The sequence below is a fragment of the Aplidium turbinatum genome, chromosome 17 (assembly GCF_918807975.1).
Source record: "Aplidium turbinatum chromosome 17, kaAplTurb1.1, whole genome shotgun sequence".
In the NCBI taxonomy this organism is placed as follows: domain Eukaryota; kingdom Metazoa; phylum Chordata; class Ascidiacea; order Aplousobranchia; family Polyclinidae; genus Aplidium; species Aplidium turbinatum.
Window position 1 is genome coordinate 12,484,261 of NC_137488.1, and position 23,338 is coordinate 12,507,598.

General features: G+C 40.2%; 1 protein-coding gene across 1 annotated transcript; it reads left to right on the forward strand.

Moving 5' to 3' along the window:
• Window positions 1–40: 40 nt before the first annotated feature.
• On the forward strand, window positions 41–16,326 carry LOC145786320 (hepatocyte growth factor receptor-like). The gene is made up of 16 exons (XM_082597959.1): window positions 41–1,069; window positions 1,396–1,547; window positions 2,271–2,417; window positions 3,017–3,124; window positions 3,399–3,553; window positions 4,204–4,313; window positions 4,778–4,911; window positions 5,830–5,976; window positions 8,945–9,086; window positions 9,675–9,807; window positions 10,709–10,929; window positions 12,062–12,231; window positions 13,125–13,229; window positions 13,818–13,968; window positions 14,300–14,406; window positions 14,924–16,326. Exons 1-16 carry the CDS (start codon window positions 48–50, stop codon window positions 15,076–15,078), a joined length of 3,159 nt encoding a protein of 1,052 aa, XP_082454085.1. The 5' UTR covers window positions 41–47; the 3' UTR covers window positions 15,079–16,326.
• Window positions 16,327–23,338: the final 7,012 nt, after the last annotated feature.

Sequence of the window (23,338 nt, forward strand, 5' to 3'; positions counted from 1 at the left end):
TAATAGGTCACAGTATACTTGCTCGAAATGAAGATTCCATATCAACCATGAATAGTAGATCAGTTTCAGTATTTGTATATGCTAACCTATACACCATTGCTGTAATTGGTACAAATGAAGGATGGTTGCACTTCTATCATGTTGGAGACAGTAAAAGATACACTAGAGTGGGCATAGGAGACATAAGTGTGAAAGTGTCAAACTATTCAATTAATAAAATATACTCTTCTCAAGATGGACAAAATGTTTTTTCCATGGATAAGTTTTCTGTGCACCGTGTACATGTGCCAAGTTTGTGTGGTCATTTGAAGATTTGTAAGGAATGTATAAGACATAGGTATTTGCAATGTGGCTATTGTTCTTCTACAAATTCATGTACTACAGAAGCCTATTGCAATTCAACATGGTCAAACAAAGTTTGTTTTCCTATAGTGCACTCTTTCTCTCCTTCATCGGGACCATTGGAAGGAAAAACAACTATTACATTTTTTGGTGAAAGCTTAGGGCACGAAACACTTGAACCTGGTGTTTACACACAAAGAATTGTTAGAATTGGAAAAAATGCAAGTTGCACTGTGGTAGGTTTGGAAAATTACTCTTCAATGCAATGTGTCACTTCTTCATCACCATCAAAAATGGAATATTCGGCAAATGTTAATATTACTGTTCATGCCCCGAATCCTGCTCAAGACATGCTTAGTGATCAGTATGCTATCAGTGGGCAAGCACAAACCTTCGCTCAATTTCAGTTTGTTAAAGTAAATTTCTCTTCATTTTATCCAACATATGGTCCAAAATCTGGAGGAACTAAAGTAAATATAGAAGGAAACAACTTAAACTCTGGAAGTAATACATCAGTCACAGTGGTTGGACTACCATGTAAACTGTTAAGCAAAACAAAGCAACTAATTACATGTGTCACATCACAATTTGTTGATGGACTGCACAATGCAAGCTCAGGAAAAGTGCTTTTGAAGATTGATGGCTTTCAATCGACTGTTGAAAACCATCTGTTCACTTACAAGGAAAATCCTGTTATTTATGATGGTGCAATAATGAGTTTGAAAAGGTATGTTCTATTGCATTTGTATACAAGGTTGTAAGGTGTTACTCAAAACAATAGAATGATGACTCAATGCATAGTTTGAAAGTTTTTTCTTGTTTGTTTATGTTATATTCGCATCCATTTTTTGCGTAACAAAAAAATGGTGAACCTATTGACGTCAGACCTACTCAATTTTATGTGTCTGTGGTACGGTACAAGTTAAAATAAAGTAAACTCTCTGCCAAAGCTCTATCAAATGCAAATGCATTGATCGTAAATGTATTCATCGTTTGTCAAAACGGATTATTCTTGTCTTAACACATTGTACACATGTTTTGGTTGCTTTTCAGTGGTGGGACAACTGTTAGAGTGGCGGGAACTAACTTCAAATCTGTGTCAAATCCTTATGCCGTCATTACAGTTGGAAATGCTGTTCGAGTGCCCTGCAAAATAATGTCAAACACAGCGTTGAAGTTTACTTCTCCAGCTTTCAACCAATCAGGTGGTGACTTGTTCTAGTGTTCATCGAAATTGCAGGTTTTTATGCCAAATATTTTTGGAATTTCTTATCGTTCATGCTTTAACATTGCACCAATAAAGTCAAAATCGAAATTCGTATCAAACGTTGTCTATTAGAAGCTTTGCTATTTTCCAGGTTGAATTGAACGTATCATTTTGTTATTTATTGACAGAAGTTGTATAAAAATCTAAAAGGGTTCATCAAAGTTACACATAGTGGTTAATTATTAACGTCGCAGTATATCATATAGAGGAAATGGCAGTGTCTTGTTTGTAACGTTTCTGGGCTACAGTTTTCTACCCTTCTGTATCTTGCACGTTGTCATTAGTTGTTTCTTTCGTATTATCGCTAAAAATTAAGGCACACGTCAGTTAACCAGTAACTGGTGTCTTCGTCAAAAAATTAGTTGCAATTTTCCTCGAAGGAGCTCTTCACAGCAAATCTACACATAATGTGCCAACGACTAATCTGTTAGGAAAACGAATGCTGTTCAGTTACATTTTTAACAAGTAGTTTCAAGTTATATTATACATTTAAATATTTACGAGTAATAACTTTTTAGTTATTTTGCTACCCCGCAAACGCTGGCCTGACGCAGTGCGTAGTTTGAATTTATTATAACACTCTTGAGGATGTGATATAATTCGATTATATTTTTAGTTAGTGCAGCTCGACTGCAAAGTTATAAAAGTAATATGTTTCCAGGCGATTCCGACAAAATCCTGTTTGTGCTTGATGGATCAAGCATAAGTAACATCTACAAGGCACTGGACGATCCTATTATTTCAAAACAAAACATTGAACAGACATCTGATAGCAATGAAAACAACAAAATAAATATTAGAATAAGAGGTTTGTGATGATTTTGAAACGTCAATAAAATTTAGCGTACGTTGTGTGAACTGCGAAGATATTGTTTCCGTGGTAATATTCGAGGTATGATAAGTTGAAACGACGCGTCGTGTGTTGTTTTTTTAATGAAAATCCAGGTTTGCAAGCGAAGAAATAACAAAGGAAGCAACAAGGAAGACTTTAGGCGTGTGTGGCTGAGCAACTCAATTCAACCCAACTCTACAGCAGCAGTTGAACCTGTAGTGTAGGCTAGTGGATGAAAAAATGTACAGGCTACAACGCTTCAACAGACAGAAGCTTCCAAATAGGCTACGCATTTCACCTTACCACGAATCGCTCTCAGTCTGTGCGTATAATTTCACAACCAATATAGCCATCGAAAACCTTTTCACATTACTGGGCTTGTAATGCCTCCTAATTTACCTTTTCGATTACCGGTTTTGTCGTTCGATGCATTGTCGATCCATAGTTTCTCTATATTGTATGGTTGGTATGTTGAAAGTGGAAAAGCATGGATATTCCATTATCTAGAGATTAATGGAAGGTTCTCTAAAGGAATTGTACAGTCAACTCATCATAAGTTTATTTTAAATTTTCAGGTCGTAATCTTTTTAAAGGATGCAGTGAAAAGGATTATCAAATCTACTTTGGCAAATCTATAAAATGCCCGGTGGTCAAAGAAAGAAACAACCACCTTTTTTGTAAAAGTAAGTCAGGTCAGAGTACCTTTGCATGTGCAGCTTCAAAATTTTCAATAACAATGTAAAAATATCAATTTTTTTATATTGCGTATGTGGAACCTACTTTTTCATTTTAAAATTCAGCAACGTTAATTCAAAACATAGCCTGCTTTTGCTGGAATGGCCACAGATCATCTTTTCATTACAACTCAAGGGTAATTCATTTGATGTTTGCTTATTATAAAATCGATGGTTTTATGAGGTCTGTAAAAGACTGACGCAAAATGATTCGAATTTTTAGTACCAAAGAAAATGTTCGAAGATAGTGGAGACAAGTTCAATGTCACAGTTTATCTTGGCACCAACATTGTGTACTATCCCGGTATCTTTACTTTGTCACAAGCGTCACTTTCATCCCAAGCTATCGCTGGTATCATCGGCGCATTCGGCGGTATTGTAAGTTGAGACTTTGCCACGCTTCAGTGGTTTTGTTTTTAATTTCCTTTTACGTTGCCATCATGTAATTAACTGTTTAAAATTTGTATTTACATCGTTTTTACATCGGGCTTATGCTGCATATTGCTGTTTTGTGAATCGGGTATTCATGAAAGACGATTAGCATTTGTACTTGCAACCATTGAGTAACTCTATTTCATCAAAAGACTGTCGGCTGCATAGCCGAGTGGTGGGAGCCCTGGAACGGCAATCGAAAGGGCGCCGGTTCGACACCGCTCAAGAGCATGCGGCTGTGTCTTTGGCAGGACACCTAAAGGCATGCCTGAAGGTGGACACGAAGATTGGCTTCCTTGCCTTTGCCTTCCCATCCACTTAATCTAAATCTTCAACCACCGGGTGTAAGTCTGGATACGACAAACAAACAATCAAAAGACTTTGCAGACTTTTAATCCTATCCATTATCTGTATATTTTAAATCATTTCAATCTAGAGTTGTTTCTGAACAACACAAGATCAAGACTGTATCAACTACAAAGTCAAGAATGAAAACATTAGTATTTTGTGGTTGTTACTAATGACAGAATGATTAGCGCAAACTTTGAAAAGTTAAAAGGGAAGTTTTTGTAACATTTACGAACTTTCTTGTTTAGGTTGTCATTCTACTTATTGTTATGATAGTGTGTTATACGAAACGACGATCTAAAAAACATTTGGATACTGGAGTTTATTTTTCTACATCTCAAAATGATTACCAAAATGGGTAAGTTGCAGCTAACCGTTTCATGAAAACATATTTGCATGGTACGGTACACATATTGATGCGGACATACAGTAGGCTAACATTAGCGTCTGTCGCAGAAATGGAAGTCTGGTTAAGGTTAAAACAAATTTAAACCAAATTATAGCTTCAACTCTTTCTTTTCTTCATCGTTTACAGTTATACGTTTTTTTTTTCATGAAAATGCAATTTACAAGTTCACACAAGCTGGTTATAGTGTTTAAGACCTAATTTGGACTTACTCTCTGCAATATTCCACGAAGAAACTGATGCAAGCCAATTGTCGTGTTACAAGTTTAACTTACTTAGAAAAATTTCCTGTCTGGCCTATTTCAACTTTGGATCTTTTTTTTTTGATTTTGGGACCAATCTGTATCAGATACATTGTATCTTGCTTTAAGAACTTGTATCTAGACTTTAAAAACTGTTATGAATATTGACATCAGGCACGGAAATGAACAAACACCCTTAACCCAAAACGTATCCATATCTGATCAGTTGTCTTCTGAAATCTTGAGAGAAATCAGCCCAGTTCTTATATCATCTTCGAAGTTGGTGGTTGATAAAAACGACATCATTGGTGAGTACTTTGCTTTTTTGATACAATCAAAACATTTCAAAGAACAGTTAGGTGGTTGTTCTTTGTTGCGTGTTCGATAGCTGTATTATGTAAATCAATATGAAATGACAAATGAATCTAACGTAGGTGTTTTTTCTCTTGTAAATGCAACAAAGCGGTTTTTTCTACCAACTATCCAGACCAGAGCTATCTTTGCCATCAAACGCTATTCCAATTTTTTATGATTTTTTGTCCCGCCTCAATGCAAACATGCTGTCTGAAGTTGAATTTAATAAGCAACTCAAGACGTTATTTTATGTTTTAGCTCGTAAAAAGAGATATGTTAATATATAAGACATATAACGTAAACTATAATTGCTTTCCAACTTTGCGTAGGTTATAAATAAGATAAAGGTGGTTCCCGTGCTTAATAGCCTACCTAACATCGGGTATGCGAAGACAAGATTCTCATTAAACAACACTTTCTTTCGGCAGTCTTTCCTTCAGCATTATGTCCAGGGCCAGATTTAGCTGATGGGGGGCCCGGGGCACTTTCAGATCGGGGAGCCCCCGTGCAAAACATTTTTTCGCGCCCGTCTACAGTAGCATTAATGCAGCACTGCACAGCATTTTGCAGAAACTTCAAAGGCTAAAAACAAACACAAAATCACATTTTTTTCACGTAGGGGGCCCTTTAAAAGTCGGGGGCCCGGGGAATCTGCACCCTATGCCCCCCTAAATCCGGGCCTGATTATGTTCAACCAGTTTATTACACCCAAGGTTAAAGTGAGCGGTGATTTTCAACAGCGTAAACCGGGAGTCAAACCAGGATAGCAGAACTTGAAAGTGAGCGCATCTGCTGCGCTATCCCATCGCTTATAGCTTTCAAAATTTGTAGTTATAAAGTATCCCATAATCTGACTCTATGCTCATCTGAAGGGAAGGGCCACTTTGGAACCGTATACAATGGAAAATACATCACGAAAGCTGTGGATGGGGCTGACAACCCTCCCGGCATGAAAGTTGCACTGAAGACTCTGTCTCGGATAGAAGACATTCAGGCGGTGGAACAATTCTTGCGGGAAGGTTAGTAAAGGAGAATTTTTTTTTTTTTTATTGTACAGAAACGAAGTAAACACGTCGATTTAAGCTAAAGTGATGTCATTACTAATGTTTCTTGTCGCTTCATCCTTACTACGCAAGCAACCGGAGGCACAATCCAGTTGTCTGTTGTTTACAGCGTTACAATGTTTGAACATCTCGCCATATTGAAGCAAAGCGATAAAAAACACCTTTGCTGGATTTGAATAATAAAATCAATATGAAATATTTCTGTCAGAGGTCAATGTTTATCCTCAAATATTGTCTTGATGGGCATAAACCACATAATACACAAACTCCTACATTCATCACCTGCAGAAATACTAGAAATAATACCAACAATTCATTACCAACGTGGTGGAATTGTTTTTTTCTTGCCATTAAGATAAAATACCCAACACTTTAAGACAGGTGACAATACTTGTTTTTCTGGACGAAAATTTTGCGACCTTGATGTGTAATGATTCACCACACTGTGTTTGTGATGCGTTGTCACCACAGCCATCCTGTGACGACACTGACTTAAAAAACATTGCAAACCATGTTCTTATCTGGCTCCGACACTGGCGTGACCAGCTACGAGTGACTGAATTTGTGATGCTGAGCAGCAGAACACCGACCGCATAATTTTCAAGTATGATATAGTGTGCGTGGTCGTGGAACTGAATGACGAATCAATTTCAGTGGTTGTTCGACGTCTGCCCAAACATCATTCTAGATTCTACTCTACTGCAGACTGAGTCGCTGCCACTGCTCGAGGGTGGTAAAAGGCAGAGTTTCTCCACCCTTGGAGTGGCGAAGAAGATAAAGGTTCATACGAAGAAGAATATGTTCTTTGATTTGACTTAAGTGACCTGGAATTTCCGAATGTGACGCTTGAAGCGTGGTTGCAGCAACTGTCCTTCACTCCGTCATCGTTTACTTCATTAGTGGCGTGATGCTGATGAGCCCTGTCAAATGGGCGAAACATTTGTCTACTGCTGTCAATTTTTGCTACACTTGATTGCCGAGAAACTTGTTTTTGGAAAAGTTTGGATGGGTATTGTGGCGTACCGTACACTCGTATGGTTAGCGAAACGCAATGCTCACTGTTCTACAGTGAGTAGTCAGCCTTGTGGTGACGCCAAGAAGATCGCGCCTTCTAAACAAATACATTTTCCGACATCTGCGACAACGAAAGTTTCTCAATGATGACGTCATTTTTGTTGTGTGCAGTGAAGCGTTTTCTAAATCAAACAAGACAAGCAGCGAAGCGTTCGCAAAACAGACAAGGAATTGCGGTTATTTTTCGTGTTTGAGGACGATGACCTTCCTATTGTAGTATCTTGAGGGGGCTTCTTCGTAAATGTGATTATTGTGAGGAAAAGGTTTTGTCATAGCACGAATATTTTTCTTTTCGTCTGACTTTCTTCAAGAATTTGTCAGAAAAAAGGTGGTGTCATGACACTGCAGTCTTCATCTGCCTTTGCAGCCGTTGCCTTAAAATGACTTTATTCATCTGTTTCAGCGTTAAGGACACACAAGAGATGTTTCAAGTGAATTTTTGTTTAAGCTAAGCTCAGAGCTAAGATTCTATTTGAATAAGAATGTAATGACGAAGCCACACTTGTGTGGCGAAAGCTTCCTCTTAATAAACTTAAACTTGCCGATTTAGTGTGATACTGTCTACTTTTTTAAAACTCTAATGGTTAGTAAATTTTGGTAAAAATGCCACAGCTTCACTCGTTCTGAATTTCACAGCAATTTACTTGTATCTATTGTGGTTCTCAAGATTTTTTTTTTCTTTTTCCGACGTATAAAATGAAACAAATTTGTAGGAGAATTATGCTCAAAGATTTAAAAAGATATCAAGAAAGATGACCAAACAAAAAAAAAATCATTTAGAACAGAGAGAGTAACGTTGTAATTACGTTAACGTTGACCTTGTAACCGTGAAATATGTCTCACACTTGTTTTTGTATTTTTTACAACAACAAAAAGTCGTCGTCGTCCTCGTATGAGCCTCTGGGGCCGAGGGTCTATTCTTTTACCACCCCAAATTCATGACGTTCCTGGACTACACTGGAAAGCTACTGGAGAGCAGCCAGTCTTTGGTTTCATCATCCATGACGCGCAGACCTTCCATTCCATCAGGTGGCTTGAAGATGGTACAGTCATTGATGATGTGGTCTGCGGTCCTATTTCTCGGCACCACATTTACTGGAGAAGGAAGAGGCTATTCTCCATTGGTGCATGGTTGAGCGGAAAAGCCCGACGCCCGTACCAAGACAGTTAAGGCGCACCCATGCCTGTATTTGTAGTGTCAGGCCGATGGGGCGTGTGTCCTCGGCGTCGAAGATGAACGAATGAAGTGTGGTAGTACTTGACTTCCATTCAGAATTCCAAACGCAGAGATGTCTTGTTTATCAGCTTCGTTGATCAAAAGTTGAGCGGCTGGCACGAATGGGTGTCTTGATTTCAGTCGACAGGGGTGCTCGTTTAGGAGAGCAGAGATCTTGTGGTGGAGAAGATGATTAGGCTCCAGTGCCCGTCGGCCGGTAGACAAAGTGGCTTCTTTGCGACGAAGCTCAGCAGGTTGGATGAGTCCAGCGAGAACAGGGAGATTGTAAAAATTGTCCAATGGTGTGGGACACAAGCATCCGGTCACTGTGCGCAGGGCGCTGTTTATGGCAGTGTAGATGTTATGGCAGTGCACCAAACAGGTGCACAGTACTCTGCTGAAGAGTGGACAAGGGCTAAGGTTGCTATATGCAAAGTGTCAGCCCTCGCCCATCAACTGGAACCTGCCAGGAGCTTAAGTAGCGCAGCGCGGGATGTCAGTTTCTTGCGCAGTGACATCAAATGGTGGCGATATGTGAGTGATATGTCTAACAAAAAGTTATTTTATCTACCTTGAGTAACTCCAGTGATGTGGTCCAAAGCGTTATATTTTTATGTATCATGTCGATGGCAGGTTTAATGATGAGCAATTTCAAGCACGAAAATGTGCTTACGTTGATTGGAATATGCATGGCCGACGCCGATGGTCCTATGGTTGTGCTGCCATTTATGAAACACGGAGATTTACTTCAGTTTATAAGAAGTTCCAGCAACCAGTAAGTGGTACCTCGTCATTGGACACCAGTTCATTTTTCCAATTTTTACAAGTTAAATGTTGTGATAATTTTTTTATACAGTTCTTTGATGGATTCGTTGAGTTTTGTTATTTTTAGTTAGTTTTTTTTTTCCTTCTACCATTTGGTTTCAAGACGACGCAAGCAAAAAAGAAAATTGATGTCTCTACTATATTTACCTCGTCTAATTCATTGTTAGATATTCACATCTTTTTACAGTCTTTCAATGGCATCTCAACTAATTTTATTTTTTAACAGCAATACTGAACATTGAATATAATTTGATGTATCCTTAAGTCCTATCAGCTACGTTTGAACGACAGATTTTCACTCGAAATCCTAACTAGCAAAAGCTGTCCTTTTTACATCCTTTTATCACCATTAGACAACATTTTTTCACTTTTACGATTTTGATCCTTGCAATCCGCCCACTTTTGTAGACTCACATTTAGCATAAGTGCTCCTTTTGACAATGATTCAACGTTTTCTGAGTTTTTGCATTAATCAATGCAAACAGGCCAAATTTTCTGGCTGGACTGGTCTTAACAAAACTGCACATTCGTTGCGCAGTCCAACAGTGAAAGACCTGATCGGCTTCGGCCTGCAAGCATGCAAGGGAATGGAGTACCTCGCTTCCCAACGGTTTGTGCACAGAGATCTTGCTGCCAGAAACTGCATGTTGGACGAAAACTTCACTGTTAAGGTTAGACAAATGATCCTGCCGCCCGAGCTACGCATATTGATTGTGATGTGACAAAGAGTAACGTTACTTAAAATTTATATTAATTTTATAATAAAGTAGTTAACGGTAACTCAAACCTGATTTTTTAAGGTGTAGCCTACTGTGGACAGGTTAATTGTTTAAGCAAACATGTTGATGTATTTCCGATCGATAGCAAGTTCCGTTTCTGATTTCTAAGGAAGCTGTAAAATGAGTTGGCCCGAAGCAGTGATTTTTGCATCAATTGAAAAGGCGGAATTTTATATCTGTGCTTGAGTCTATTTACTTTTCCAGTTCAATGGTGTTTGTTTGTGGGATTCGATCCCAGTCAGTAAATCAATTACTTTTTACATTGATGCCGCGTCTACGTTTGGAATTTTTCGTCGTAAACAGTCTTATTTGCTGAAATATTTTTCTGTTTATGCTGTAGTGTGGGTGGGTTGTATTGCAAATAGAAACTATTTAGGTCTGGTCTAGCCTGTATGAGGGTAGGAAAATTGATGCATACGGTATTAAATAATAGAGCTTTAAAAAAGAGTTGCCTACTTTGTTGTAGTTGTATAAGGCTAAGCAACCAAGCTGATACCCAGCTAGCAGAGATGGTCATTTTTACATTGATTCGACGTCTGCAGACGTTGAATTAGTGTAAAAAATACAAATGTTTCTAGCTGGGTAGCAGCAGACTTGTATGATCAACCAAGTAACGTATAGGATTTAATATTGTTTATCGGAAAACTTTCTATAACCATAGCCAGCTATTCATATGGTTTGGCGTTGTCATTTGATAACAACATTTCACAATTTATTTAAGTTAATAAAATTAATCTGCTTTTTTTGTCTTGACTATCTTTAAGTCAATTTAATGCCAACGTATATTATACAGGTGGCTGATTTTGGCTTAGCAAGAGACGTATACGAGAAGGAATATTACAAACCCCATGACCAAGGTGGCCGCATGCCTGTCAAGTGGATGGCCTTGGAGAGTCTGCAGCAGCAGAAGTTCACCACCAAAACTGATGTCTGGTCATTCGGCATTCTTCTCTGGGAACTTTTGACTCGAGGAGTGACTCCGTACCCCGACGTTGATGCTTTTGATGTTGCTAAGTAAGTGTTTGCACTACCACAGGGATGTCCACCCAGAAAGCAAATCAGTGCTTTTTCGTGTTGAGTCATTGTCTGAAGACTTTGATGTACAGTAAAAAACGACTGATATGCTGTCTGGGCAAGAGTGCCTCTCGAACATAGAAAAATGGCTACACGTATTTCAATAAAAAAGAGCACGAATAAAATGTCTACTACATTTGTAAAAGCGAAGCAGCTAAAAGTATTGAAGCTTACTTACGTTGGAACAAGCTCTCCGATACAACGCTGACAATCAAACTGAAACGCCTTAGTGGTGAAGCCACAGCAGTAAAACTATGTCAATAAATTTCACTTTAAAATAGATGGTAAATTTGAGAATTTTTTTACGAAAGCTTTGTATAACTGACAAGAATCTGTCATCAGAAGAACAGCACCAAACGTTTTGAAATCTTCTTCTTGCGTATGAGGTAGTAGCAGTCACGTTATTTCATCCAGGCACTGCAGCCATTTAACTGTGTTGCTATCCAGCGTTGTAAGATTGGCATTTCAACTTTGAGGTCCATAAATTGGACAGTGATGGATGATGAGTTGTGCGGTTTAGAAGGCTGATGTACATGCTCAGGATGACGATTCGGCAAGACCCCACTGAAACATATTATACTGTAATTAAAACGTCCTACTTCAATGTGAAGACGATTGAGCTTTACCCACTCTTTGCGGAGTGACTTTGATCCTGGTGGGAGCGAGGTGTTACGAGGGACTGTCAACTGCTCTGGTCTTGTAGTCTTATCCCAACGTTTACTCTTGACTCTTTGAAGGTTAAAATTAGAATCACAAAGATATGTAGCATGACGAGAGAAGGGTTTGCAAGATTTAAGACGCGGAGGCTCTAAGTTAAGTTGTTCCTTAAGAATCAACTGATTCAAGGGATGATCTTCAGCCAATAGAGCTCGCTGTGTAAGCTGGTGCACCAATTTATCTCTGCGTAGGTTGGCTGAGGTTGAAATCACATGAGAGTTTGCACGATTCATGAAACGTTTACATTGCTGCACTTGTTCTAACTAAACACTTGCGCTGTATGTAGTTACAACATGACGTCGTAGAGCAGCTTGTCACTTATAAGTCCTAGATTAACTGGAAATTGTCTTTGCAGCTACATCATAGAAGGGCGTAGGCTGAAGCAGCCAGAGCATTGTCCGATTGAGCTTTATGACGTCATGCTTTTGTGCTGGCATCCAACTCCTGATACTCGACCTAGCTTTAAGACGTTGGTTGAACGCATTGAGCTGGTTTATGAGGAAACTCACGGCCTCAATTATCCAGGTATTGATCAGTTCAACTTAACCACTGTCTACTTCGATAAACCTTTCTTGTTTTCTGTTTTAAACCAAAGTTTTGTTTTTATTGGTCTGCTTTTCAAAGCTTTAACTTTAAATTGTGTTATAGCTAAGATTTTTTCATTAAAGAATGCCTTTTGGTTTATATGCCACATATAAAAGGACACTTTTATTCTGATTCACGAACTGTTGTACTTTTTACATTCGATATGAGAGGAGCGAACTAGAAAAAAATAACTGAAAACAGAGCTTCTGTCCAGACTTTCTGGGTCTCATCAACGCATTTCTCTTCATTGAGTGTGTTAGATGCCTTGTCATCACACCACTGCACTGATAAGATCCAGAAGGTCGAAACAGGGAATGAAGTTAACTGAGAGTTTCGTATGCTATGATGTGATGGTTACTATGTGTGCCACTATGTAATGTACGTCAGTGTTTTGTAAAGCGAATGTAAATAACTCTTTATCATGTGATGAGTTTTTTCTTATATAGTACATTTACTCTTTGGTAAATGAAAGTTAACTCCATGGGGTAGACTGACCCCGGTTAAAAAGCCTTTGTATATTTTACAATCCGCTAAAACTATGCCTGGGAAGGAAGAACCGAAAGGGACGTTCAGTCTCTGCTACCGTTTGCCATAGATAAATTGATGTGCGCATGATTACATTGAAATTACATACTGTATGATGAAGTACCGTAGGTAGATGCTTCTGTGACTGTGTATTTATTAGTTTTAAGATAGAAAATACTAATTTTTTAATAAATCGAGTTCAGCTCTCTGTAGTAATATTGCAGTAGGCTAGGCCTACAGAACATTCTTTACAGTTCCAATGTCATTATTAGATCTTTGTATTAAGCGATATCTGTTTAACATTACAGGACTTGATGTGAATTACATAAACATATCGGAGGTTCATCCCTATCCTTGTATGGTTCGCCCTTCTGAACGCAGAAGCACTGGGGCGTCAGACGTTTTCTTGCCAGGTTTGAAGTTATTTTTAAAATTAGTCGCAATCTGTCACAGTTGTTACCGATGTTCTTTACTTTATCAAATTGTAATTGAAAACTTCTAAAAACATCCTTATCGTTCGTATTCGTATCAGGATAACTTACCACACGCGCCTTGCCGCCTGAGGTTTCAGGGTTCCTTAGATTTTGTTCGCTTGATCGCAAACAGGTTGTCAGTGCTTTATAGACACATTTTTTCTTAAAAATGTTTTGTCAAAGAGACCATTTACATTTCGAAACTCGTAATTTCTAGCAACTTCTTTAATAAAGTATTTTGATGTCAAGCAACTGCTCTTGCAACAGCTAAAACAATAGGATGGTTTAACTTTTTTTATTGTCCATATGGCAGCTTGCAAAACTCGTTTTTTACATCGATTTTCCGTCCGCAGGCGATAAACCAATGTAAAAAGACAGTATTCTTGGTGAAAAGGTGCCCAACTTAGTGCACGATTTTACGTTTGTGTCAATTTAACCTAGCCTGCTCTCCAGCGCACAATCGATTTTCCAACAATACAAATTAATATTTCTGGAGTGATGTGACTTCTTGTTTCATGTCCCTTGAAGAAAGTAGAGAGAATGATCAACATTCCTCTCCTGCAACTCGACATCCTCATTCATCTACTAACGAACTTGATGAAACTGATGAGAAGGGATACCTGAGACCTCAAACGCCGGAGAGAATGCTAGCAGAGTCAACACCTTCTTCAGCAAGCAGGTGCCATGTATTTTCTTTGCAAGTGGACAGGTTTTTCAAATTTAAAAGAAGAAATTCAGTCATCTTCGTTTTGTTACTTTATATTCAGTTATTTATTTTTCCAATTTTTTATCGTTTTTCCTAGCTAATGGCCATCCGGTTTCACTTCAAATTAATTCTACATCGAAAACGATCTTTCGCACCATTCTTCTAACCTAACAAAACGCTTGAGTTTTTTTACCACATAAATTTTGCTGATCAACATCAACCTCAGTTTGCTTTGCCATCCTTTACCTTGTTGATTCCGACAACAATATTTGTACCTTCCTTAACCAGTTTGTGCAACCTACAGAACACTCAGCAACAAGAAACAACAAGAAAATTCTCAACGAAATGCGGCTGCTGTCAGTGGTGTTCGAGTCAACCCAGTCGATCGCTCCAAATCGAATGTGAGCACAGGTACATGACCCTGTGCCATCATGCAGGCTTATGGGCTCACGGACTGTTCAAACAACAAATGGTGTCATTGTGGTGTCATTATATTGCGTTATGTTGGTTGATGGTAAACGTCATTTTGGGAGATTTGGAGAGAAGCCGTGTGTAGAAAAGTCAGAAAATGGTATCATGTAATATTCAAACAGCCTCTGACATTGCATATTGGTAGAATATCAAAAAACGCTTTCACTGCAGCTACTTAAGCGCAAGAGTTCAATCAGATAAATGATCAAAGCTGCTTTGAAATTGTTTTGTCACATAGAGTTAAAAAGAGTTTGGTGTTGCTGTTCCGATAATTTTTGCGATGCGAAAAATCTTTGCTTTCAAAAGGGTTTTAACAAGTATAGCAGCTGGAAAGTTGATGCGGGTTTAAATGTGATTGCTTGCGGGCCGATTATAGCTTATTTCATGTTAGTCTTTTATTCTCAAAAATTGGATTTAGACATTTCACCGTTTTATCACTTTCTCTTTTTGCATTTAGTATCGAATTTGGACAACGCCACTTACCAGGAAACTCCCTTGATAGATCCAGAAAGAAAACCACGTTTATCATCATCATCATCAGCAACTGCAAATGAAGCTGCCTGTCCGCACCATGTCGATCCAAAGACTTGTTTATTGGTTGGTGGCAGTTGATGTCTTCGAGGTGCTGGCCTGCTGCAAGGATACTGTATTGTCCTTCATGTTTTCTTCGCAATGGCATCGTAAAGTTTGGGTGGTGTCGTTCTCAATTGACAATGAGACTCATTGGAATGAATAAACATTGTAATAAATAACGTTAAAAATGTGTTTACAATAATTTTGTCAGCAATAACAAAATCTAGCAATTAAATAAACATGTAATGAGCAGGCTAGTGGATTGAAGAAACCTTTGCTTGTTTTGTTTTTGTTGCTTATGGTATCTGTTTAATATTGTTAAATGGGATTTGTGACATTTGGAAGCCAAATACCAACTTTTGTGTTGTTGGCTAGTGCTGTTGGTTTATGAACTTCTGGCGTATGTAGCCGTAGCCTCGATGGTCAATGTTTTTCTTCAATTGAGTGACTTATTTTTTGCAGTTCTAATGCCTTTTCACTTCAAACCAGCTGTTTTTGTGTTAGTTCAACAGAAAACGATGCAGTTTACTTAGCCTAACACTGTTTTTTATGCCTACTAATGCTGCGTTTTTGCACGTAATTATACAGTTTAATTTTTATCTAGTCAGCCTAATTCATCATGATTTCATATTGCAGTGATACCAGCATTTTAATTATAACCGATTGTGGCTTTCCCTTTGTCGTCTGTTGCAATTTCCTGCAAAGCAGGTGCGCTCCATCGCAGATTTCAACCTGCCCTGCCTTCTGCCTACAAGCTTACGTTATACGTACTTAAAAACAACATTGTTTGTGTACTATGAATAAGATTTACAAATACTTTACTATATTTTGCACAAAGAGATAGTCTAATGCGCAAGTTATCTTATTTAGTTGAGTAGGCTGTTGATGGTTTCCATTTAGGCTACTTGGCCAATATCAAAAATCCAACATAATACGTTTTTTTGTTCGCCAATAATTATTTTTATTATCTTATAGTCTCAAAAGTTATGGTGCTATTACATAACATGTGTGTCATATACGTATCTAGGCCATATTATTTATTGTATGCAGATGTAATGAAATCTGTCGTCACTGACATTTTTGCAAAGTGGTTTATTTCATGAAATTTTTTTTACAATTACCGTGTTTGTGATTGGATGAACGTAACGTGATAATACTTCAAGGGGTTTTATAATTTTGTCATGTTTTGTTAATCATCATTCCTAATTTTTCTCATGAGATCATAATTTTCGCTTTTATGTAGCCTATTGGTACTTGTATTAATTATAATAAGCTATCTACGTCTGATCAGGTCACACTCTTAACCCAAGACATCGAGGATTGCTTTGAGGCAAAAAAGAAGGCCGGCGCTGTCTTTCTAGATCTTACATCTGCCTATGACACCGTATGGTATCTCGGCCTTACTTGCAAGCTGCTTCGCCTCCTTCCTGACCGACATATGGTTCATATGACTATGGAACTTGTCAGGAATCGAAGCTTCACCCTCACCACCGGTAGCTCACGGCGAAGCAGACTTAGACGCCTGAAAAACGGCGTCCCACAGGTATCGGTCCTGGCTCCACTTCTTTTCAACATCTACACCCACGACCTGCCAACTACGGTCTCGGAAAAATATGCTTATGCGGACGACCTGGCAATTCTCCACTCCACAAAGTCGTGGGAAAATCTAGAAGACACCTTGAGCCAGGACATGAAAACTCTCTCAGCCTATCTCCAGAACTGGCGACTGAAACTCAGCGAAACCAAAACTGTGTCAGCAGCTTTCCACCTCCATAATCGGGAAGCTGATCGTGAGCTACACGTCCAGAACAGCGGAAAATCTCTGTCCTTCTGCGCCGAACCAAGATATCTTGGGGTGACACTGGACAGATCGCTCACATACCGCCACCATTTGGTGTCACTGCGCAAGAAACTCACATCCCGCGCTGCGCTACTCAAGCGCCTGGCAGGCTCTAGCTGGCGGGCGAGGGCTGACACTTTGCGTATAGCAGCCTTAGCCCTTGTCTACTCTTCAGCAGAGTACTGTGCACCTGTTTGGTGCCGCAGTGCTCACTGCCATAACATCGACACTGCCATAAACAGCGCCCTGCGCACAGTGACCGGATGCCTGCGTCCCACACCATTGGACAATCTCCCCATTCTCGCTGGCATCCAACCCGCTGAGCTTCGTCGCGAAGAAGCCACTCTGTCCCTCGGTCGACAGGCACTGGAGCCTAACCACCTTCTCCACCACAAGATCTCGGCTCTCCCATACGAGCACCCCGCCGACTGAAATCAAGACACCCATTCGTGCCAGCCGCTCAACTTCTTATCAACGAAGCTGATGTACAAGACATCTCTGCGGCTGCTTGGGCGGACCATAAATGGAGTTCTGAATGGAAATCAACCACTGGTCACAGCGGTAAACCATAATCTCTTCGTGGGAAAATTGTAACATAAGATTCCCAAATCCGTTCGTCTGCATGTAGGTGACCGAAAAATAAACACTCTTTCGAAACGTCTTTTCAAAAGTGTATTCCTGTAAAATTAGCCCGCGGCTATCGAAATCGAAATGCAACGCCGTACACCTCTAAAACTGTCACTACGATACAGATTACTTGGATAAAAGACGAAGAATTTGTCCAGCTAGCAAGCACCAAATAAACCAGTTAAATGTGCGACCGACTTCCAACAAACAACTTCGAGAAGGAATCAGAAAAATTTGTGATAACTCAAAGGCACGAGAGCAGTTCGTGTGACGCAATTTTATGTCCAAACAGGTTTCAACTGAAACAGGTTTAAACAGGTTTGACACGAGTCTTACGGACGATGGTGCAATTTTGGCTCATGTTTCAGGAATTTCCATGACGTAATATTCAGTAGACCCGAACGGTTTCTACATGACGTTTGACCAGGCGAACAACCGTCTGTAACATAGCGGCCCCTAGTTATGACAGTCTGACATGGCATAACTAAAAAAGAATTGACGACAATTGTGAGCCAATGAATAAAAACACATGATACACAAATTGTTTGAATCACTCACGTTTAAGTTAATACGCAAATACAAAGGGCATGCAAAGAATGAACAGCAATAAGAATAAACACGACGATACATGAAATTGGTACCATAGGTATTAGGTACACGCAAAAAATGACGCTATATACCATGGTTGCGATAATAACCGACTGTTCTGGGCTCAGACAAGTGTCGGCCACCGCAGACAAAACCAGGCTCAAACCCTAACACTTAGGTGTTCTTTACCGGGGCGAGGCACGAAATATCCCTCAACACACAGTCTGCTTTCACTTTCCCCGTACTCTCATCATAGTTGCAGACGGCAACTTTAGCTCTACGAACCACAGGCTTCCCTTTCCTAATTTGTGGAACTACCTCATGCACCCTCCCAAGTTGATACTTCCCACGTTTACCAATGTCCTGGAGAGAACCTACCACTACAAGTTGACCAGGCTCCAAATTCTCGGCCATTTTTAGCCATTTTTTCCGGCCCTGAAGACCTGGCAAGTAAAAATTGATCCATTTACTCCAAAACTGCTGAGAAAGTGACAAATTGAACCGATAATCCCTTCTTAATTGGTCACGATCATGTGGTTGCCCAACAGCACAGTATGGGGTCAAAAGTGAGGCAGGGGTGATGACAGTAAAATCCCTAGGGTCGTCACTCAAAAGTACCAAAGGGCGTTCGTTCACGATCCGAACGGCACTACTGGTGTACGTAAGCAGTTCAATAAAACTGGGCTTACGAATTGAAGAGTCCAAAATGTGAAAAAATGCGATTTTAAATTGTTTAACCATTGCCTCCCAGGCGCCACCTTGCGCCGGAGCATCACTAAACCCATGCAATTGATATGAAACAATATCATCCGGACTGCACACACCAGAGTTTGCAAAATACCATCTCGGTAACGAAAAATCCTTAAGCAGGTCCAAAGAGCGAAGCCACGACTCCCATTCTTTAACAAAGCTATCAGGGACCTCGGTGTCCCAATCAAACTTGTCTATCGCCAATTGCTGAAGTATAAGGCGTGCTTTTAGAAAAAATGGCGCTCCAAAGCCTAGCGGATCAAAATTTTGTCCAAGCTGACTGAGCATACTTCGGCGCGTGTGTTTAGCTAAGGGCTTTAAGGAACATGCGATACGCATCTCGTCAGACTCGGTTTGCCACACACAACCCAATGTCTTCGCTGATGGCAAAGTCATATTTTCAGTCTGAAAGTCAATGTCACGAATCAAAGGTGAAAGCATCTCGTTATCCAAATTTGACAAGACAATCATAGCCTCCTTGTTAGCACTCCACTTACCAAGTTTAAACCCACGGCTATCAAACAAAGCAATTGATTCATGAGTGATTTGCTGAGCTTCCTCTAAGCTATCAGCCGAAAATATAAAATCATCCATGTACATATTATTTGCAATATTGCAGAGAGTCAATTCACCAGCACTGCTGGGATTCTGCTCGATCATTTTCTTTATAGCCAAGCAAGCGATATACGGGCTACTCTTTATTCCCCAAGGGTGTACACAAAAACGAAATGGTACCATCCTACCATTTTCAAGGTCATCATCTTCAAACCACAATATACTAAACAAATCCCTTTGCGACTCAGGTAACTTTATTTGAAAGAAGCATTTAGTCACATCAGCCATGAGACCAAATCTACCAAGCCGAAATCTAGCCAAGACATCTACCAGAGGGTTTAACAAGTCAGGACCCGAAAACATTACATCATTAACACAAGTTCCTCGAAATTCAGACTTGCCATCGTAAACAATGCGCTTTTTTAATTGTGACGTAACAAAGTATGGTAAATACCATTCAAATCCCTTGACATTTCCTGCTTCACCAGTACGCTCAATATAGCCATTTGATTTAAGATCTTTCATGGTGTCAGTAAGGAAATCACGAAGTTCAGGTTGTTTTAAAGCTTTCTTTCTTAAAGCAGCAGCTCTATCTGACGCCAACACAATATTGTTAGGTAGATCAATATCTTCCTTCAACGGAACAGGTATCTCAAATCGACCATCTTTCAACTCAATATTCGGTTCGACAAGTTCTCTAGCCAAATTATCATTGCGAGACAATTCACAGGTTTCATTTTGCAACGTCAAATCCTGAATGACTTTATTCAGGTCTGCTATTTCCATATCACGAGACTCAATTTTACGCTGAAAGCCAGAGATGACATCCGACTCTGAAGACGTCTGCACTCTGCACACTTTAGCAACGCTTTCATCTAAGGGTGACTTACCACCACAAGCCAACCAGCCGAGAGGAGTGAGCAAAGCATGTGGTTCACTACGATTTTCACCAACACGCTCTTTTTTTGCACACATCAAATAAGCGTTGTCGTTGCCAATCAGTACATCTACAGTACTACAATCATTCAAATGAAACATATTCACGTCATGAAAATGACGGAAACCATTTAAATCTTGTTTATGCGGTAAAGTTTTAACATCATCAGCCCAAGCTGGGTTAACCACCGAGGTTATATCACAAAACAGTTCATCTGTCTCTAACGACTGGATGTTGAGTTTGACAAGGTCAGCACAAGTAGCTTTCTGACCAGCCAGGGTATCCATTTTAAACGACGCTTTATCGTACGGTTTAAGATCAAGTTCACACACCAAATCACTCGAAACAAACGTCAACTGCGAACCAGGATCATGCTGACAATACACCAACTTCGATTTGCCAGTCATTGGATTCAAAACACGAGCAGCAGTAACGCGGTTAAAGGCTGCTTTAACATTTCCAATCTTAACATTACGCACAGGAACTCTGGCACGAGCATCATCTTTCCCAACCGAATCCAGAGAATCACGTGACGTCACATAAAAATCATGCAGAAGAAAATAGTGTTTCCTATCGTTGTTAGGCCCACACTTACGACAGTTATTTGCATGAACGCAATCCCTAACCATATGCTGGAGCAAACAATTCAAGCATTTGCCAGCTTTCACAATGACATCTCTCCGATCTTTAGGTGTCAAGCGCAAAAATTCTTTACAATTAGACAAAAAATGATATTCAACTTGACCACGTGACGAACAACAAATGCATGCCGGTAGGTTTTTACGTCTGGCTTCACCACCGCGCGGTGCGCCAACAACAGTCGAGTACTGCGAACTCCCTGACATCACATCATCATGGGGTTTTACGGACGTCTGCCTAACCGGACATGAAGGCAATTTTCCTTTGCCAAACTTTTTAAATTGCTGCGACTCACCAGAATCGCCCATTAGCATAATGCTAAGATCAGTCGACTTACGCGTTTCCTCCCGTACTACAAATTCAAACAAACTCTGAAAAGTAGGCTCATCAGTGCCACCATACTGATCACCTAAAAAGTCAAGATAACGCTGCTTAGCGTCAAACGGGAGTCGCTTAGCCAAATCCAAAACAAAACGTCCTTCCAATTTGTCACGCTGACCATAAGCTTGCGCGTAAAGCAAACACTGCGATAATTCATCTTTAAACTCTTTCAGATCACTGGAAGAGGTCGAAGTCAATTTGCTACCATAGCGATACTTTCTAATTTCCGGTTCTGCAAAAAGACCTCCACGAACCCCAAAACGCTGGGACAAGCGAGCTAACGACATTTCTATCCTGTCTTCCTCTGACAAGCCAGGGGTGTCAGAAACCAAATTAGCAATCGTTTGCGCAGCTGTCCTAACACAAGCTGCTTGTAACAAAGTCAAACGAGTCCCCTTAAAGGGCGAAGCTGCCATTAAGACCGTAACACGATTTTTAAAGAAGATAAATGGCATATTATTACCATCGTAACCAATCAAGGCCGCCTTATCGAAAAACGTCCTACTATTTTGGTATTCAAAAAAGCAATCCTGCTGTTGAGAACTCGATTTAGCGGGAGAAGACAAGCTATATCCCTTAAGGGGCTGAGTAGGCTCAGTCACGTGCACAGCCCGATCACGATCCTCACACACGTTAAAATCAGGAGACGCGATACGCCTCTCACAACCACCCAAATTACGTGTAGCTGCGCGATCAAAACCTAGCGGCGCAGAAAACTGTGAAGGGGGCAAAGCATTGCTACTAATGGCGGCCCCGTGACCTGTACGCTCTGGGGGAGGAGTTAGGTTGTAATTCGCAGACCTTGGCTCTACAGCATTCGGAAGACCCTTAGCCGCGGCCCCGAGACCTCCTGAAACAGCTGGAAAACGTGTGGATTGCCCTGGTCCACTCACAGGTTGAACGGGCGTTTGGAAAAGGTTATGTAAATTAAACTGCGATTGATGTTCATTTCTGGAATGCCTAGAAGAGCTCTTCTTAGAGCTACGCCGGGAGCCCAACTCTGATCGATATTCAGCTAAAACTACCTCTTTACGTTGTTCAGCCCTCAACTGAGCGTCTTTGAGTGCGAACTCAGCAGCTCTCGCTTCGGCTTTCGCGGCGGCTTCAGCAGCTCTCACGGCAGCCTCAGCTCGTATGGCCTCAGCTCTCGCGATGGCCTCAGCAGCTCTTGCTTCGGCCTCAGCTCGTATGGCCTCAGCTCTCGCTTCGGCCTCAGCTTGTATCTGGAGCTCCTCTCGTTTTAACTGTAGGTTAATTTGTGTAACTATCCGTGACGAGCTCTCAGACATCCTATAGTGCTTACGTTTGAGGCGCTATCCTCAGGATGTATGTCAGCATCCAACCTATCTGAGAACTCACTTTCTTTTTGTTCGAAGTTATGTTTTAAAGAGTTAAATTCGGGATCTACCCTATCACGAAGTTCTGCCAAGATTGCAGAGTTAAAGATTTTAGTCAAAAGAGCATGGAAATGCCGCAATTCCTCTTCTAAAATAGATAACTTAGATCGAAAAATTAACAGTTCCTGCTTATCACTCAAAGAACCTAGGGCTACAGAAAGTTCCCCAATTTGAGTCAAAATATCCCGTCTAAGATGCCGGGCCTCTCGAACTGACTTAGCCTCATCGTTATTGGGTCCCTCCCCAGAATGGCCTGCCCGACCGCAAAGAACATCATCAGGCTTAAACTCAGTCGAGTCTACGGCGGTCGAGTCCTTGTCGCCACCGAGTGTAGACATATTAAATGTTGGGGCTAAATTAACAATTAAAAAAAAAATGAAGTTACACAAACACACAAAATTATTAGGCTACAGTAGTTATAAAAAACTTAACTGCCAAGACCGTAAAAATACAAAAAAGAATTTAAATGCACGATACCGTAGCTGTACGAGTATGAAGTCCTAAAGTCCACAAAACTTGCTTGGATTCTTCCACTTGAATCTACAAGCACAGATGGATTGTCTTTTAATCTTCTTTCTTGCCAAT